Source organism: Lycorma delicatula, chromosome 1, assembly GCF_047948215.1.
Source record: "Lycorma delicatula isolate Av1 chromosome 1, ASM4794821v1, whole genome shotgun sequence".
In the NCBI taxonomy this organism is placed as follows: Eukaryota; Metazoa; Arthropoda; class Insecta; order Hemiptera; family Fulgoridae; genus Lycorma; species Lycorma delicatula.
The window spans coordinates 230,436,501-230,457,335 of NC_134455.1; the positions used below are offsets into that span (position 1 = coordinate 230,436,501).

Genomic DNA, 20,835 nt, shown 5'->3' on the forward strand with positions numbered 1-20,835 from the left:
TATAAATTTCAAAGATATACAGATTTTAAGGTAGTTATCCATTTAGAATTTACATCTTTTTCCAGTCACTTTCAGCATTACACACACTAAATAATTAAAATAACTATATAGAAAAGATTAGAGTACCTTTAACATTCCCTGCTGCACACCTTCACCTCCCACATCTCTAAGTTGGTGAATACCAGGAACTGCACCAATTTTATCAACCTCATCCAAGAATACAATGCCTGAAAGTATAGATAAGATCCAGAAAATTAGATAATTCTATGTACTTTAAAGAAACAACCTGGAAAAGTGATTCTTAGATCATATCAAATGTTATTATCCTGAAGCAAGTCTCTTGACATAATGTGTCTATTTGTTCTCATCTATTTACTACATTTACAATCCTGATAGCATCCATTTTCTTTTACATAATGTATAATCTTTACTCTTTTCCAGTCTCTCTTTTTTGAACCTTTTACTGATCTTTCTTGAACATTTTATTTCTTCTCCTCTCCTATCTCCCAGCCAGTTAGCTTTTCTATTATGATTAAGATTCTATTATTGCTAACTTTCCTCATTACTCTATCTTAATTTCTCACTTTGTCTGTCCATTTAATCTCTTAACCATTTTCACATTTCAAATATCTCTAGCCTTCCTTTTCATTGGTATACAAGTTTCACATCCATATAGTAAGTAGGAACTCCAAACAGGACCCACATCACAAATTAGAGCTTTAACTCTAATTCCATCTTACTTATATAATATTTTTTCTTTCTGTTAAATGCATCCTTACCCATTATTCTTTATTTTTATTCTGTTTTTATTTTGCTGTCTTCTGTTAGATAGTAGATAAGGCCTGTTTTGCTTCAATTCTGAGATAAACAAAAATAAATTCCTCCTATGCACACATAACAGTAAACTGCACACAAAAACTGAGGAGGTTTTTTAATCCTTCTCTATTTAAATTCAATGTTTCTGAACGTAAAAGTTCATTATTAAAGCACAGTATTAAGCACTACTTAATAATGGCATTTTGTACATAAGTTTAACATTGTATATCTAAAACAGCTTGATATTAAAAATTTTTTTGGTCAATTCTATACTGATCAAAACAAATCAAAAGTTATTTTTTTTTTTGTCTTCAGTCATATGACTGGTTTGATGCAGCTCTCTAAGATTCCCTATCTAGTGCTAGTCGTTTCATTTCAGTATACCCTCTACATCCTACATCCCTAACAATTTGTTTTACATATTCCAAACGTGGCCTGCCTATGCAATTTTTTCCTTCTACCTGTCCTTCCAATATTAAAGCGACTATTCCAGGATGCTTTAGTATGTGGCCTATAAGTCTGTCTCCTCTTTTGACTATATATTTCCAAATGCTTCTTTCTTCATCTATTTGCCGCAATACCTCTTCGTTTGTCACTTTATCCACCCATCTGATTTTTAACATTCTCCTATAGCACCACATTTCAAAAGCTTCTAATCTTTTCTTCTCAGGTACTCCTATCGTCCAAATTTCACCTCCATGTAAAGCTACACTCCAAACATATACTTTTAAAAATCTTTTCCTGACATTTAAATTCATTTTTGATGTAAACAAATTATATTTCTTACTGAAGGCTCGTTTCGCTTGTGCTATTCGGCATTTTATATCGCTCCTGCTTCATCCATCTTTAGTAATTCTACTTCCCAAATAACAAAATTCTTCTACCTCCATAATCTTTTCTCCTCCTATTTTCACATTCAGTGGTCCATCTTTGTTATTTCTACTACATTTCATTACTTTTGTTTTGTTCTTGTTTATTTTCATGCGATAGTTCTTGTGTAGGACTTCATCTATGCCGTTCATTGTTTCTTCTAAATCCTTTTTACTCTCGGCTAGAATTACTATATCATTAGCAAATCGTAGCATCTTTATCTTTTCACCTGGTACTGTTACTCCGAATCTAAATTGTTCTTTAACATCATTAACTGCTAGTTCCATGTAAAGATTAAAAAGTAACGGGGATAGGGAACATACTTGTCAGACTCCCTTTCTTATTACGGTTTCTTTCTTATGTTCTTCAATTATTACTGTTAAATTATTATTACTGTTAAGTTATTATTCAAATTGTATATTAAAAATTGGCAAGTAATCATATGATCATAATATCGAAGCAGAAATTGTTATCCTACTGATGAGAAAAATTATAAAGTTGTTTTCAATGGGTGTTCATGAAATGAGTTAAAACTACCTTTATTAGTTATATCTTAAAAACTGTTTATAATTTATTTATTAACTACTTATCAACCACAATACTCTCAATGTGTGAAGTAAATTTGTTCATTTCATGTTCTATTAAGAATTTTTTATATTATTAATGGGAACTGTAATTTTTAATTGGAGCTGTATTTTAATGGCATAGATGCCCAGTAAGCATTCTGCTTGTAATTAATAATGATCGTTGAATAATGAAAAAAAATTTTCCCCAAACCACTTATGGTTACAATGTTTAGCTAAAAATTAAAACTTTATTATCATACTATTAAATAATAATTGATTTCTTCATTATTTTTAAATAAATCTTTCTAAAATACTAAAAATTAACTTTTTAAGTAGAAAAAAACTCAAAAATTATACTGTGATAAAATGATTGTCATGATAAATAATTAGTTAAATTATTGTAAAAAGACAAACTCCCTCTATGAATCATGAGAACTTGCCAATCGTGAGGGGGCTTGATTGCTCAATGCTGGACCAAAGGTGCAACCATATTGGAGAGGTACCTGTTGACAGCCAGACTAACGAATGATTCCTGAAAGAGGGCAGCAGCTATTTCAGCAGTTGTCAAGGGCGTACATTAATGGCCATATCAACATCACTTAATCTTCTGAGTACTACGCAGCTTAAAGCAATGGAAAACTGCAGTTACTTTTTTCCAAGAAAATGTAACTCTCTGTAGTAACAAAGATGGAGGCGCCTTTCTTAGTAAAATATTCTGGAGGTAAACTAGTCCCTCATTCGGATCTCCAGGTGGGGACTACTAAGGAAGGGGTCACCAGAAAATTAAAAAATAACATTCTACGAGTCGGAGTGTGGAATGTTAGAAGTCTAAAAAAGATTGGTAGGTTAGAAAATTGAAAGAGGAAAATGGATAGATGAAATGTAGATGTAGTAGGAATTAGTGAGGTTCGCTGGAAAACGACTTTTAGTTAGGTGATTTTAGAATAATTAACACAGCTTCAAATAAAGGGCAGGCAGGAATAGGTTTCGTAATGAACAAGAAGATAGGGAAGAGCGTAGAGTACTTCAAAATACATAGCGACAGAATCATTGTAATAAGGATAAAATCAAAATCTAAGCCGACAACAATTGTTAATGTTTATACGCCTTCAAGTGCCCATAATGATAATGCGGTAGAGTGTGTACAAAGAAATTGACAAAGCAATTAAAGACATAAAAGGGGATGAAAATTTAATAAAAGTTGGAGATCCCTGAATGCAAGCAATGGAAAAGGCAAGGAAGAAAATATTGTGGTGAATATGGGCTGGGCAAAAGGAATGAAAGAGGAGACCAACTTATAGAGTTTTGCATGAAGTATAATTTAGTAATTGCCAATACCCAGTTTAAAAATCATAACAGAAGAATATACACATGGAAAAAGTCAGATGATACTGCAAGGTATCAGATAGATTATATCATGGTTAAGCAAAGATTTAGAAATCAAATCATCGACTGCAAATCTTACCCTGGAGCAGACATTGATACAACCATAATTTAGTGATAATGAAATGTAAATTGGGGTTTAAAAACCTGAAGATAAGGTGTCATATGCATCGATGAAATTTAGAGAAGCTTGAGGAAGAGGAGGTAAAGAAGATTTTTGAGGAGTACATCACAAGAGGTCTGAGTAAAAAGGATAAGGTAGAAAATGTAGAAGAATGGGAGAATGTTAAAAAGGAAATTCTTAAATCAGCAGAACAAACTTAGGCAGAACAAAGAGAACTGGTAGAAAACCTTGGATATCAGAGGATATATTGCAGCTGATGGATGAACGTAGAAAATATAAGAATGCTAGTAATGAAGAAAGTAAAAGGAGCTATCGACAATTAAGAAATACTATAAACAGGAAGTGCAAACTAGTGAAAGAATAGTGGATTAAAGAAAGTGTTCAGAACTGGAAAGAGAAATTGATCATTGATTAAATAGACAGAGCATACAGTAAAGTTAAGGAAAATTTTGTGGTACATAAATTAAAATCTAATAATGTGTTAAACAAAGTGGTAGCCCGATTTATAATACAAAAGGAAAGGTTGATAGGTGGGTGGAACATAATGAAGAGTTATACGGAGGAAATGAATTAGAAAGAAGAAGAAGTCGAAGAGGATGAAAGGGGAGAAACAATACTGATATCTAAATTTAAGAGGGCATTAAAAGATTTGAATGGCAGAAAGGCTCCTGGAATAGACAATACCTGCAGAACTACTGTGCAGTGCAGGTGAGAAAGCGATAGATGGATTATACAAACTGGTATATAATATTTATGAAAAAGAGGAAGTTCCATCAGACTTCAAAAAGAGTGTTATAGTCATGATACCAAAGAAAGCAGGAGCAGATAAATGTGAACAATATAGAACAATTAGCTTAACTAGTCATGGACCAAAAATCTTATCTAGAATTCTGTACAGTAGAACTGAGAGGAGAGTGGAAGAAGTGTTAGAAGACCAATTTGGTTTCAGGAAAAGTATAGGGATAAGGGAAGCAATTTTAGCACTCAGATTAATAGTAGAAGGAAGATTAAAGAAAAACAAAAACCAACACAATTGGCATTTATAGACCTAGAAAAGGCATTCAATAACATAAACTGGAATAAAATGTTCAGCATTTTATAAAAAAAAATATAGTTCGAATAAGGAGATAGAAGAACAATTGTTAACATTAACAGGAACCAAACAGCAACAGTAATAATTGAAGAACATAAGAAAGAAGCTGTCATAAAAAAGAAAGTGTAACAAGGATGTTCCCTGTCCCCATTACTTTTTACTCTTTACATAGAACTAACAGTTAATGATGTTAAAGAACAATTTAGATCTTCGAGTAACAGCACAAATTTAAAGATAAAGATGCCACGATTTTCTGATGATATAGTAATTCTAGCTGAACGTAAAAAAGATTTAGAAGAAACAATGAACAGCGTGGATGAAGTCTTACGCAAGAACTGCTGCATGAAAATAAACAAGAACAAAACAGAAGTAATGAAATGCAGTAGAAATAATGTAGATGAACCACTGACTATAAAAATAGGAAGAAAAAAGATTACAGAGGGTAGAAGAATTTTATTTGAGAAGTAGAATTACTAAAGATGGACGAAGCAGGAGTGATATAAAATGCTGAATAGCACAAGTGAAACAAACCTTCATTCAGAAATATAATTTGTTTACATCAAAAATTAATTTAAATGTCAGGAAAACATTTTTAAAAGTATATGTTTGGAGTGTAGCTTTACATGGAGGTGAAATTTGGACGATAGGAGTACCTGAGAAGAAAAGATTAGAAGCTTTTGAAATGTGGTCCTATAGGAGAATGTTAAAAATCAGATGGGTGGATAAAGTGAGAAATGAAGAGATGTTGTGGCAAATTGATGAAGAAAGAAGCATTTGGAAAAATATAGTAAACAGAAGAGATAGACTTATAGGCCACATATTAAGGCATCCTGGAATAGTCGCTTTAATATTGGAGGGACAGGTAGAAGAGAAAATTGTGCAGGCAGGCAACGTTTGGAATATGTAAAACACATTGTCAGGGATATAGGATGTATGAGGTAACCAGATGAAAAAAAAAGACAAAAACATATAACTTTTTATGATTTACTGAAAGAGAATTAATTTGTTGACTAATTACTAATGAAAGAAAACAAGCTCTATGAGAAAACCATTTTTAAAATGTTAAATGAAAACAAGCAGCAAATTCATAAATAATGTTTCAACGTAAAAATATTTTCAATATTTTTTTACCTGTTTGGGCTCGATCCACACTGTAGTTAGCGTCTTGAAGTAATTTAGCAATGACACTTTCAATATCTTCACCAACATATCCAGCTTGTGTAAGAGTAGTGCAATCGCATATTGCAAAAGGTACTTCAAGACATTTGGCTATAGTTTGTGCCAGTAATGTTTTTCCTGCAAGAAAGAAACAATATTACGAACAATCATATATAAAATATACTTATTATATTTATTTATAAAGATAACTTTTAAAAAGCTAGTCATAATAAAAAAACAAACATTTCCTTTCTTTCTTGCTATGAACTGCTAATGAAAAATGGGCACAGAAACCATTAAGTGTCTGTTTTTTATCAGTTGTTATTAGGGGTGTAACACTGAAATTCTCCAAGAACTTGTAAAGGATTTAGCGTAGCCAAATTTAAAGAATTTAGCTTTTAGCTTAACTGAATGAGGAATAAATTAAATGATACATGAAAAATGCCCAGTCTATGGTAGGTTTAAATCAAAAACATATTTTTCAGCCGTATAAATTCATAGTATATATTTAGTATAGTATATTATTCAGCATATAAATTTAGGCACATTAGTCAGAAATTTAATGCATTCTCTTTCAAAAATTGGAGGAAAAAATGAAACCCTACATAACATTCAATATTATAATTATAAAATGTTTATCTAAGATAAATCAACCAAAAATCATTTTAAAAATAAGATAAAACCAATTATATCAGTGTAATTATGGTGGGGGCAATTGATTGTGATTTTCTCCTTTAAGGTATAACAAAACAAAATATTCTGATACTGGTATGTTCCCAGATTGTACTTGCAGCTACTGTACACTACAACTATAATACTGTATGGACACTGGAGGTCATTACTCCCAAGCCTGATATTATTGGTTTGTTAAGTGTTGTGTTGTGTCCACATGCTCAGTCACAATATTATAAGTTTGTATTAATTATTCACCAGAGAATTTGAAAAAAAATACAGTGTAAAATGCTTTAACCCAGCATAAAATTCTGTGTTTAACATTGTAAATCATAAGTGTGATATAATGAAATCTAAAGAGTTTTTTGTATAAATTTTAGTGATTAAAAGGCTGCCAGTTAATAATTATCATATTAATATTTTCTTAAACCAATACTTCTGTTTTATTAAAATAACTAAAATGATTTTTTGTTAAATCTGATACAGTTAGTTCTCATTTAAAGTGCATGAGTTATCTCTATCTCCTGAAAAGGTGCCATTGCCTGATATTTTTTAGTTTAAAACATGTGCCCTCGGGTTGATAATAATTCTGCAAGTTACAATTTAAAAAATCTGTCAAAAAATATGTACGTATGTGTATGTATGTGCTTTTGTGTGTCTACATACACACTCTTACATTCACAAATATGTAAACACACAGACAGATACTTTTATTATTAGATTTATCGATTTTAATGAATTCCTAATTTTTAAAGCATTTCTTTATCATCCTACCTAAATCCTAATACTACTCCTAATGCATACAGCAATATTGTTTTCTCCCTAAGGTGAAATATGGCTTCATTCATTTTTCTAAATTCTTAATAATCATGATGCATTTTTTTTTTGAGGAAAAAGCTTGAGAACTAAAAGCTAAGAGAAACAAATTACACTTGTGCATGGGTGTATAGGATCATATGGGTGCAATCAAATGACAGCAATAGTAATAACATTTATTATTAAGCACTTTCTTCTCATACACTATCCTAGCCAGTTCCTTTTCTTGCCTAAAATGATATTTAACATATTCCTCTCCTTTTCTACTTTTCTCAACACTTCCTTATTTGTTACTCTATCCTGCCAATAGACGTTTACTATTTTACACCACACCCACATCTCAGACACCTCAATTCATTGTTTATCTTCCATTCTTCAAGTCCATGTTTCTGTACCATAAAGCACAACACTAAATAAAACATCTTTTCAATCTCTTCAAATCATAAAAAATTAATTTCCCACATAGCAAACACTTTTCCTATTAAATGCCTCCTTAGCCAATGCTATTCTCTTTTTGATTTCTGTGGTACTGCTAAGATCATCTGTTATGAGGCTACCAAGTACTTAAATTCTACTTGCTCTAGTACCTCAGTCCCAATTCGTACATTAATATTTTCATCCTTTCTACCTCATACCATACACTTTGTTTTCTTTTTATTAATTTTCATCCCTAAATTTTCATTTGCCTCAATTAGGTCGCTAACCATTTAATTTAACTGTACACTCTCTACCCTCATTATATATATTATTGCACAGATCCAACAATAGAATTTCTCTATTCTCTCTAAGAGCTTTAAACAACTCAATCGGCAATTCATTACATCCTGCAGCTTTTCCATTAGCCATTGTTAACTGAAAAGTAAGTTATGCAATAATAATGTATAACATAAAACATGCAGCTTGATGTTTAAGGCACAGGCATTAATAATGCATGCATAACCATTTCATATTTGTGCTCTATGCCTATCATTGCTTAATGTCAATTAATCAAAACAGATGTCAATAATCAGCATCAGTAGGGAATTTTGATAGCATAATGCTTGCCATTTGTAACATTGGTTAATAAGTACATATAACATTGATAATCTATCCATGGCTGGAATAATTTTGTGGCTGATAATCTTACCGGTTAGAACGTCATAAGAGGAAAGCCCAATTGATTAAAACAGAATTACAAAGATCAGTAGAAGATGCAAAAAGAGAAGCTGAAAAAGAGTAAAGATATCTTTATATATATATATATATATATATATATAAAGATATCTTACCTATATATATATTTCTTCTGTGCGTGTGTATGTCACTGAACTTCTCCTAAACGGCTGGACTGATTTTGATGAAATTTTGTGTGTGTGATTAAGTTGATTCGAGAATGATTTAGATTCACAATTTGATTCGATAGAAAATGTTTTTTTAATTAATTTATTTATTTATGTGTTGTTGAGGTTAAGGTGGTTGCGATGGTTAAGGTTCACAATTAAATCCGGTAGGCAGCGCTGCGATCACGTTTTAGAATTTTTTTTTAATTTTTGGCATATCAGTCAGAACCGCTAGTTGGTGGTGCGATCGGATTCTAGGAATTTTTTTTATTTTGTTGCTCTTTTTCGCATATCGGTTACTTGCGCCGTAGCTTAATGTTGTTATTACATTAAAATTCGTATTTTTAACAGTCTACTGTGTTTAGAGAGTAGTTTGAATTAAATCCGAAGGTAGTGCTGTTCTGACAATTGGATTTATTTACATTCTGACTTTTATAAAGTGAAAGGTTAAATTTTATGAAGTTCCGTAATGTTTTGTAAGTTTCTTAATGTTGAGTATTAATTGTAATGATTTTGCAGCCACAACCCTTTTTGTTAAAAAATTATTTTCTACCGAATACTGTGAATTAAATCCGATAGGTAGTGCTGTTGTTTTGCCATTTGGATTTATTTACCTTCTGACTTTTATAAAGTTAAAGGTTAAATTTTGTGAAGTTCCTAATGTTAATTGTTTTTAAGGTTTTATGAAACTTTCAATTGTGTTTATTTAATTTGTATGTATACTCAAATCTAGCAATAGCGAAGCATTGCCGAGCTGCTAGAATTGCGCGCTTATTGAGAATATTATTTATTTAAATAACGTTTTAAAGTGTAATTAAAAAATATACATTGTGCAAATTTGTAAGATGCAGTATTGACTTGAGTATTTTACATGATTTTTCATGAATTTTAATGATGTATACACCTGCATTCAATAACACAATCAACTTAACCTACAAATTTAAATTGTCAGTTCTTATTTGATTCTATGCAACTTATGAAGTATTGAACGAAGTATAAGTATTATACATATGAAGTATTGAAGTATTGGCTCTTTGAAAATAAAAATGTCAGTTTGTAAAATAAATTATAACAATTATAAAATTAAAATATAATTTACGTATAATAATTATAGTTTAAAGTATATTTAAAAAATTGAAGTTATAATTTTTGTAGCTGATTAATTTCATAAAAAATTTTCTAAAATTGTTTTTAATTTACAATTATCTAAAATTTGGTAAAATAGATGATAAAAATTTCTACTAAAATTTTAACAACGTTGATTTTTTTATAGTGCTTTAATTTTTTATTAATTGATTAATTAAGCTATCACATGGTTATGAAACTTCAAAATTATTAAATTAAAAAAATGCAGGAGGTACTTTTTTAAAATGATCTTAAGTGAAAATTAGAAGTAATGTGGATGAAAATTTAGGCACTTACGTATTAACGCCACCGCAGCTACAGCTTTATTTAAAAACAAAGTAGTCAGTCAATCGGATTTCGGTGGAAAATGAACAGTCTCTTTATTAATTTTAATAAATGGTTATTTATATTTATTTATTTTATAAATATAATTTAACCAAACTTAACCTACGCTCGCTAACCTTGACTAATTAATACCGTAATTTTTTGAGTATTTATTTAATAAATTCAGTAATTATTGCAATTATTTATTATTTTAATAATCAAAACACTCCTGTTAATTAGTCAAGGTTAGTGAGCGAAGCGAGCGTAGTTTGGTTAAATTATATTTATAAAATAAATAAATATAAATAACCATTATTAAAATTAATAGAGACTGTTTTGAATCTATGTTAAACTCTATATCGGCCCATTTTCCACCGAAATCCGATTGACTACTTTGTTTTTAAATAAAGCTGTAGCTGCGGTGGCGTTATTACGTAAGTACCAAAATTTATTAATTACACTAATTATTAATTTTACGACGTTTCGATTTTCGTCAGATATCTCAATATTTAGTGAAAATAAATATTAACCATACTACACATAATTAATCAATAAACCCATTACAATAATACAACAATCACAAACTGATAATAGTCATATTAATGAAATTTCGTCCACATTCCTACTAATTTTAACTGAAATAAGTTACTTATATTTAAGTGTTGTGCATTTATTACAGAACAATGCCACGTCAGGACAACGTCTGTCGGGTCCGCTAGTATATATATGATCTAACAGAAAGTAGAAGCTTTCTGTTTACGCCATTCTGGCATAAAGTTTTTCCGTTATTTCTACGAATTCCCAGCTAGGGTAGGTCCCGTTGTTTTGTTACAAGGAATGTTTGAATTCCACTTGGTTTCGTATTGCTGGGTCTGTAAAGTCCACCTGTCTCTATTATTGTTATTGTATTCGAACCTCCCACCGTCATCCTTAGCGACCGCGCCTATTATTCTATCGAGTTATTTCTGACTACCCTTTTCAAACACCCGTTATTTTTTCACACACACACACACACACATTGTTAACACACACACACACACACTATCCTGTCCACTACCTGGTTCTGGTTACCCCCGCTTTTTTTCGCCATCTTTTCGGCAGAGTACCTCCAACATCTCACCACTGCAGTCGCCTCGGGCAATACTCTCCTGCAAACTCTGTGGTAACATCCACGCTCAAGCAGAATTTCAAACTCATCACTACACATTTGAAATTCCACGCCTCATTCTACCACTAAACCACATCACGCCGCTGTATTCCTGATTCACCGTGCGGACTACGCCCAGGACTACATAGGTATTCTTCCGTACTTGCTGTTACGAGGTCATCTCTGGCAAATATTTGTGTGCTACAGGCAAGTTCAGTTTTTCATTACTCATTACGTTAAACCTTTATGTTATCATTCAAATTTGTGGAACATTCAATTCATCCTACCTATGCCGTTCAAGTTTCAATTTCACTTTAGTACAGTCACGACAGGTCACTTACAGAAGGCTGTCATTGTTCAGCTGCAACCCATTTCATGTGCTCAATTAAGTTCAGTGTGATTATATTGTAATTAACTCTTTTGTACTGTAATATTATTGTGTATTTTTCTACGTCAAACCAGAATTACATTTTTACATTATTTAACGTTAAGTTTGTGGTTCATAAATCAGGATAGGCCAATGCCAATCAAGATTTACTTTAATTTATTTTTCTAAGTTTATGACATTTGTTCATTGCTAATTTTTCAATATCACAGCATTTGTCAGTAATGCAATAGTTTTCAGACATACTATGTTTATTAATGTCATATTTTTCTAAAGTTATAATTAAAACTAAGGTGTTTCATGTTATCCTTCAGACTTTGTCAAAAACGTATATTGTAAAAATCTGTATTTAGAAGCGTGTACTCATGTATTTTTTCAGTTAACTATCATTGTTCAGACGCTGATTTCAGCTGATGTATTAAGTAGTTTTTAAGGTTATAATAATTAAATTATATCAAGTTGTTCTCATTAAAGTCCAATTTCTTTTGGCAAATACTAGCTGTGTGTTTTTTTTATTTTTAACTTTACCCAACACTTTCATAATCTTAAAACTTTAGTTGGGAATAGAAGAAAATGGAGAACATGATGCATGGGACCTTCTCAGGAAAGAAAATATGAGAATGATATACCATACTAGTTACAAGTGAAATGAACTGAATCACATAACCAACAAAAATATCAACCTGTTTTCAAGAATATAATATTATCTACATCCCATAAAGTGAGGAGTGAAGCATTTCCTGTTATTGTCTTCACAGAGCCATATAGACTACTATATATCAGCATGCCAAGCTTACCAAATTGCAGATGATTTGGCCATACAAAGGCCTTGTCTCTGAATAGATAAGTTGTATAATGAACAGTCATGAAACTACTCAGGAGAATGCAACCATCACTGATGACCTTGTACAACAGGTGATTTAGAAGCATCACAATCTCAAGAAAGTTTGAAACAGACAGTGTAAAACAAATTAACACATCCCTTTTTACAATTAAAAAACTTGTTAAAATACATATCTTTACCTCTTCAAGAAAAAATTTAGGGAAATCATAATAAGGAAAAATTTTTAAACAAGAGAATTAATTGTAATATTAGTTTACTTCACTGGAATTAATTAACCAATAAAATACTACAACAGTGAAACTTCCCTTAACGGACACTTCCCAATAATGACTGCTTTTAATACCAGAAACTTTAAGATTCCCAACAGTTTTATAGTGGAATTAATAGATAAAATACTTCTCAATAATGGATGCAGCAAATGAGTTTACCAATAAAAACTATTTAATCAATTCTGAAAAAGAGACAGCAGGAATAAAAATCATAATTTCTCTTGTTTTATTTTATACTCAGTGAGACTAATCTGTTTACCTATTTGAATTTCTACACTTCCTGTTTAGACGCTGATGTTATGATTTCAATGACAATTTAGTGTTGAGTGGAAGGAAAAGTTAAATGAAATATGCGTGAGTCCAAAGAAACATTTTCAATTTCGATAAGACTGGGCTTTTTTCTGGGCTTTGTCCAATAAAACAATGTGTGTTTGCTAGAAAAAAAATGTAAAAGGGAGAAGAAATCAAAAGAAAAACTGACTGTTATATTGGCTGTGAATATGTTAGGTGAATTTGAAAAAAAGATTAATAGTTGGCAAAGCTGCAAATACAAGATGTTTTAAGCGCATAAACATAAATTCATTAGAAATTAAATGGTATTCAAATAAAAAAGTTTGGATGACTAGGGATATAATGATTGGATAAGTTTTGATCATAGAATGGGAAGGTAAAATGGGAAAAGTCATACTATTCTTGGACAACACAAAATCCCACCCTAACATAAGTTTAGAAAATTAAAATTTATATTTCCTCTCCCAAATACTAGTGCAGTATGTCAACCGCTTGATCAGGGGATCATTCAGAGTTTTAAAATTCAATACAGAAAGAAGGTGTTATAGCGTTTATTATCAACAATAATGAAGTTTTCGATGCTAATGAGCTTTCTAAAAGCATTAGTGTGTTGGATGCAGTTTTATGAATATGTATGGCAATAAAGCAGGTTACTACTATGACAATGAGAAATTGTTTTGTAAAAGCCAATATTATTAAACCTCCACAAACTAACTTCAATTCTGAAATGGAAAATCGTACTGAACCAAATGAAAGTTTGGTTAAAGAGAATGAATTACAAGATCTTATTAAACCACTTGCAAATTACAAACACCTGAATATTGATGAAGCGCTCAACGCAGAGGATGTATTGACTGACAACAATGACTCACTGCCTCAGATTTTACTACTTCCAAAACAAACAACAAAAACTTGACAATGATGAACCCAGATATACCATCCCAAGTAAGGAAGCAAGAGAAGAAATTAGAAAATTAAAAGAATATTTCTTACAAAAAGAATTACCAGAAGGGGTTATTTTAATATCAGAAGTGCAGTCGCTTATTGAAAAAAATATGTATCACTAATTAGTTCCAACTAAAATAGATAGCTATTTTAAACCACCTACATATAAATAAACTGTATACATCCATATTTGATTTTTTATTTTGATTTTTACATTATTTTTTGTACATCTGTTTTGATTAATATTCTTCTATACTGTAACTTCTTTGATTAATATTTTTGTACCTTACATTGTTTATTATTCCATTTTAGAGTAGTACAGTAATTTTATTTTCTTATTTTGTAGGTCAATCACAGTAGTACAATATTATTTTTTTTTTATTCAAGTAGTATAATTTTTTTTATTCACAGAGGACAGTGTTTTATTATCAGAAAAACAATAAAAAAAACCTGAAATTTTTACAGTTGTTTTAATTAGCAACTGATTTTTTTTTTTTTAATTTACATGAAATAAATAGACAATATTGTTGTTCTACTCAAAGTGTTTTTTTTTTTCTGTACATAACCGAACATAATACTGTATTTGCATTCCGTTATGTAAACGGATAGATTGTTGTTCCCGAACTGTGTCTGATTCAGGGAAGTTTAGCTATATTTATAGGCAAGCAACACTGTATTTTAATGCCCACCATTCCTGGAAAAATATATCTGAATAAATAAGCAATGCTTTGTAGATCAGTGAACAAAAAAAGAATACAAAAAAATGCATAATTTCTTATGGAGCTTAAACAAAGAAATTAATCAAAATAGACCTAACTGTATTACTTACCTGAACCTGTGGGTCCTAGTAATAGAATATTACTTTTCTCAAGATATAACTCATGTGTATTAGAATCTAAGATATCACTACCAGGTGTAGCTCTACCACTACCAGCTCCGGATTCAGTACCAGCACCTCCTCCAGGTGGTACCTGAAAACCTAAACCAAGACCACCTGAAGAGCCCCCTCCTTGATGACCAACACCACTTATGTGTAATAAATCTGAAACAAAGGAACACACGACAGGAACAATGCAAATTGCCATGAGTCTTTAAAACAATTACTTTCACAGTGAAACTATTTTAACAATCTTGACAATGCTAACATTTTCCAGTTTTCAAAAACTTAATCTACTGACTAATATATCACAAAAAAGAGAAAATAGTTATTAATTTGACATCATCCAATAGTTACTAGCTGAATAAATAGGTTATGTATTTTAATTTCTCTTTAATAAAGAAGAATCTTCAAAAACAGAGAAATTTATCAACCTATCCTTACCAAATTACAGCAGTGTTTTTAAGAAGGGAAAATATCTATTGTAAACTGGGAATTAAATCCTGACCAGTCAAATAGAAAATCCATTACCATTTTAATTAGTTCCTAGAAAATCTTATATAAATTTTTAAAACAAATTTTTTCGATTATACTTATTTTACGTATGTTGTAACATACGTAAAAAGTATGTATACTTCAAGAAAAAAATTGAAAGTGAACTATTAGGTGGTGTAGAAGCAAAATTTACTGACATTTTTCTGTTCACATTTCATAAATCGTTAACAGTTTGTCTCTTATTAAGGTTTCAAATAACCTATGTTTTGAAACAATCAGGAGTTCCCAAGGTTCCAAACTTGGCCCCCTTCTATTTGTTTTCTTTATAAGTAATAATTTAAGTGCCATTATAAATTTACATTTGTTGTTATGCACAGATGATCTGAAAATTTATAATCTTGTAAGGATCGAGAATTATTTAACCACCATTCAAGTTAACTTGAGAATAAATTGTCATTGGCATATTGAGCACCATGGTCAACAATTGGCACCATTAAGCAGTTATATCAGAGGCCGTTGGCACCATCTGGTGACATATGTGTAAGTCATATGGAACAGATTTTACCTGTGCTGGTCTTTCAGTTCAGTTGTTTTCCTTTATGTGGTGTGGTGGCTGAATACTTAATGTTATAAAATTGTTTGTGGTCCCTAAGTTTTTCCGATATTATTGTACTGGTTGATGGTGGAATCTTGGGTCCATCTTAGCCAAAGGGACAATGATTTAATATTAAAAAGCAATTATCTGCAGAAGAACTAAAACATATTTTGGAAAATGAGAGTAGTTGTAGTGAATTTACTGCCAAAAGTGGTTCTGAATATGAATATTTAGATGACAGCGATGTTGAGTTAGTGAAAGTGATTTGAGTGAAGACAAAAATCTTACTGACAATATGCTAACTGTACACATAGAAACTGAAACCAACAACCAACAACTATGATATTCAAATAACTGAAAATGACATTGATACAAACATACCTTACTAAATACTACTCGACGTACTACAAATACAAAAGTAGTGAGTACTGTCTTGTGGGTGACCAGTTCACCAGTATCGACGATATATTAAGAATAAAAAACATAAATACAGGATTAAACTCTATCTTCTTACTGAGCCCAAAAGAACTATTTTGAAAACCCTTGTATACAGTGGAGCTACGAATGAACTGCGCGGTAAAGGATTTGCGTCAAATTTTTTTGGTATTTAATGAAAAAAGAAATAAATTCTGAACACTCACTGTTTATGAATAGTTTCTATAACTGATACCATTTATCAAAGAAATTATTAGAATTAAAAAACTTACACTCTTAAGAGACAACTGAAAAGACATACCAATAGTAATAAAATCTAATATGAATGTAGGAGAATCTATTATGCAATCTTTAGAAAGGATAATTGTCGGAAAATGGCAAGATAAAAGAAATTTTTATACATAATTGAATTTGAAAACAAATATGTTGAAACCGCCAACAGAAAATGGCCGAAAAAACTAAAACCAAACGCTGTAGTTCAATAAAACAAGAATATGTCAGGCACAGACCTCAAGATCAGATGCTGGCATGTTATCCCAGTGCCAGAAAAATGATTAGGTGATAGGGATCCATATAATTGTGATGATGATGTTCAACACATAAATTATATGGAAAATCTGCATTTACAAAAATATCATATTTTAATTTCCAACTTTCAGTAGTTGGAAAGTATTGCTTTCAAAAGACAAATCATGAATGAAAAGAATCTCATCATGTACATCAATCTCATCAGTTATTTGAGAGCATCACTCCACGGGGAAAACGTGATGTAGCTGGAAAAAGACGTGCTCTTTGGAAAAAGTGTCGTCAGTGGGCTAAAGAAAAAATAGCAAGGACATAATATATTTTTGCAAGGATTGTCCAAACAATCCTAATTTATGTTTTGACTCATATTGAATGTAATTTTTTTACGTGAAATCTATCTACTTTATTTTTCTAGAATTTTTCCTTTGCTGTGTGCATAATTATTTTCCATATCTTATTTTATGATTGTAATGTAAGAAATATTTTCTTTATGTAATTTTAATATGAATTTGTTATGTCATGTATGCAATGTTTATCTAGTTTGAATAATTAATATTAATATAAATGATGATGTCATGGATAACTAATTGGATCCTATTTTTAAAAATGTATTAGATAGAAGTATTTTAAAAACATTAATAGTTTCCATAATACAGTAATTATAATGCACATAAACTAACACTGATTACTATGACAATCATTAAATCCAGTTGGCACCATATGGTGTGTGTGGGGCCCTACAGAACATGCATTCATTCAGGAGGCCAACGATATCAAGAAGTGTCATACACATATAAGGCTAATAAGTAATATTAATGTAAATGTATTAGTAAAACCCCCTGGGGATTTATCCAAATTATTATTAAAAGTCGGGTTTTCAGAAAAATTTTGTCACATCAAGTGACGCTTATGTATTAAATGCACTAAATATTATCTCATCACATATTCAAGAAAATGTTCAGTATAATTATACTAAAAATCATAAAATTTTTCCATGATTATAAAAAACCTATTATAGTTACAGCTGTGCGGTTTGTGGTAAAAGAAAGAATTAATTTTTTTTTAATATTGGTTTGTTGCAGGTAGAGGCAGATTAGAGGGCACTATGATCAATTTATAAAATATTGTCAATCCAGGAGAAAGCACAATATGTGTTGTGGTATCTCGAGTTGAAATCACCGATTACTGTGCAGCAAAATTTTAGAAGGGAATATGAACGACCAGCACCTGATAGCAAGAGTATCATTGGTGTTGTGCAAAGTTTAAGGAGGCGCATAATGCAATCGACCTTCCACAAACAGGGTAGCCATTTCCTGGTCAACAGTGCACAAAATTTTACATAAGAAACTTATGTTGCATGCATATAAAGTTCAGATACTGCAACATCTACAGATAGATGACAGCCCTCGTTGTGCTGCCTTTGCGACCGAGATTTTGCAACAGATTGATAACGACAATGAGTACCTGCAGCGTGTGTTTTCCAGATGAGGCTACTTTCCACACCTCAGGGAAAATAAATAGGAATAATGTGAGAATATGGGGCCCAGAAAATCCATACTTTACCAAGGAAAAAATTAGAGATTTCCCTAAAGTGAATGTGTGATGCAGTTTGTTGCACAACAAATTCATTGGTCCCTTCTTTTTCATTGAGTGATCAATATCAGCTAACATTAACCTGGATCTGCAGCAACACTTTGCTATACCTCAACTAAATGACTTGCAACCTACGGTGGTTTTCGGATAGCGCACCACCACAATGTGGTGTGCCATCCTGCTGGATTACTAGTTTGAGATTTTCTGAATGAATCATTTCGTGGCAGATGGATTGGGCGCAATGGTACCACCCCCTGACCATCACCATCATCAGACATAACTCCCTTAGACTTTTTCCTCTGGAGTTATGTTAAGAACAGAGTCTTTGCAACACCTGTACCTGATCTACATTGAGATGGGGAATAACTGAAGCTTTAGTGTTACCAAAGAAATGTAGACCTACACATGGCATGTAACTGATTATCGGTTGGACACTCTACAAGCAACAAAAGGTGCACATGATGAAGTTTATTGACACGGTAAAAAAAAACTCAATAATTCTTTCTTTCTTTTGCCACAAACTGCACAGCTGTAACTATAATATTTTTTTTTGAAATCAACTTTAGTAATCATGGAAAAATTTTATGGGCACCCTGTATTATGTATAGTGGATTATCTGAGTCTTGGATTTAGGGGTTGTAATTGATCCTACTCTTTCATTAAAACTCCATATAATTTATTTGCTTGATTGCTAGGGGTCTTGGTCTTGTCATTAGACGTTGCATGCAGTTTGAAAATACAGTTTGCAATAATAGTATTGCTTTTTTCACCGACTGTTTTTAGAGTTTCTAGAGTATACAGCAGGTATCTGGTATCCTTATTATTCATTTTATGTTTATTATTAACTGAAATGATAGAGAAAAGATTTTTCCACTATTTGTTTTATAAATTTTATACATTTCAAATACCATATGAGGATTTACTTTTTTGTTTTATACAAAAACTCTCTTAAACCAAGACAAATAGTCTTGATGTTGCCTTGCTTTATCTGAGGCACATTTTGCTTGGTGACATGAATGATGACAATATTTTAAAAAGTAACTACTTTAATACTGCAATAACTAACTCTATCACAATGTTTATTTTATGATAGAAATCAAAAAAATATGCAATGAATTCTCCTGTATCTTTTATGTTACATTTATGTAATGTAATTAGATTTCATTTCGATGATAACTTTTCCCAGTCAACATGAGATTTAAGGTATCAGTAGCTCTTTAGCTTAACAATTAATGTGCATATGTAGGAAGGATTGTTTCATTTTTTCCTTCTTGGGCCCCTCTCAGAAATGTTGTAATGTTGGGGAGATTTTATTTTTTTAATTAAAAATATTGAGTATTTTTTGTTCTTTATCTGTAAATTGCTTTATACTTTGTTTACACTTTTTAGAACAAACTATAATATAAGTGTGAAGTTAGTTTGCATTTGCAATAAGATTTAATTTTTATTTTTTTTATTTTCTAAGTCTGATGACAGTCATTACAAAATATAAATTATTGTATTTTATATTTTATAATCTTCACTGTCATTTGCAATAAATTGACTCAATTTTGGTCAGCTGTATATGACTAATGAATAAATAAATAAATTTGATAGAAAAATTAAAACACTAGCCAATCTTATTTGGAAATAAGTATCTTAATAATAAAATATGACTACTTAACTAATTAAATAATAATTCACAGATCAATCAACAAACAAACAAATGGTCTTTAAAAGTTCTACAATAAAATCAACTTTTCAGGGAATACAAATGTTAACACATTCTAAACACTTCAGAAAACCTATACACAAGTAACATTACCTTTATTATGGTTTATTTTTTTAGTTTTTAACATTTTCACAGGTGTTGTTTCAACTGAAAACCTACCTGTAATGCCAATGCACTTTTTTCACAATGGAATTTTATATTACATAATTACTTGGGTAATTTTTTGTCTGAAATGACCAGAAATATCATAAAAAATGATGTTATCATAGCATATTTAACAACTGAAAACTATGTTTAGTGGTTTGCTAGCTACATGCTGCTGTTAAATATGCTACAGCAACCTTTTAGTCAATTATTTATGTCTTTAATACACTTTTGTTGGTTAACATTTCAACTGATGATTTATTTAACAAGAAAATATAAGTTTTATTTTTGGAGGTCCTTCAATCCTGAAGGA

At 30.9% G+C, this 20,835-nt stretch overlaps 1 protein-coding gene across 7 annotated transcripts in view; it reads right to left on the bottom strand.

The window, feature by feature from the left end:
- Positions 1-20,835, bottom strand: part of ClpX (Caseinolytic protease chaperone subunit) — an 85,349-nt gene that overhangs the window by 15,856 nt on the left and 48,658 nt on the right. For all 7 annotated transcript variants that reach the window (XM_075374079.1, XM_075374062.1, XM_075374052.1 and 4 more), the window contains 3 exons: positions 14,977-15,189; positions 5,984-6,148; positions 127-227 (listed from right to left, as the gene is read on the bottom strand). In XM_075374079.1, coding sequence (XP_075230194.1) covers positions 127-227; positions 5,984-6,148; positions 14,977-15,189 — 479 coding nt within the window. The remainder of the gene's footprint in view (positions 1-126; positions 228-5,983; positions 6,149-14,976; positions 15,190-20,835) is intronic.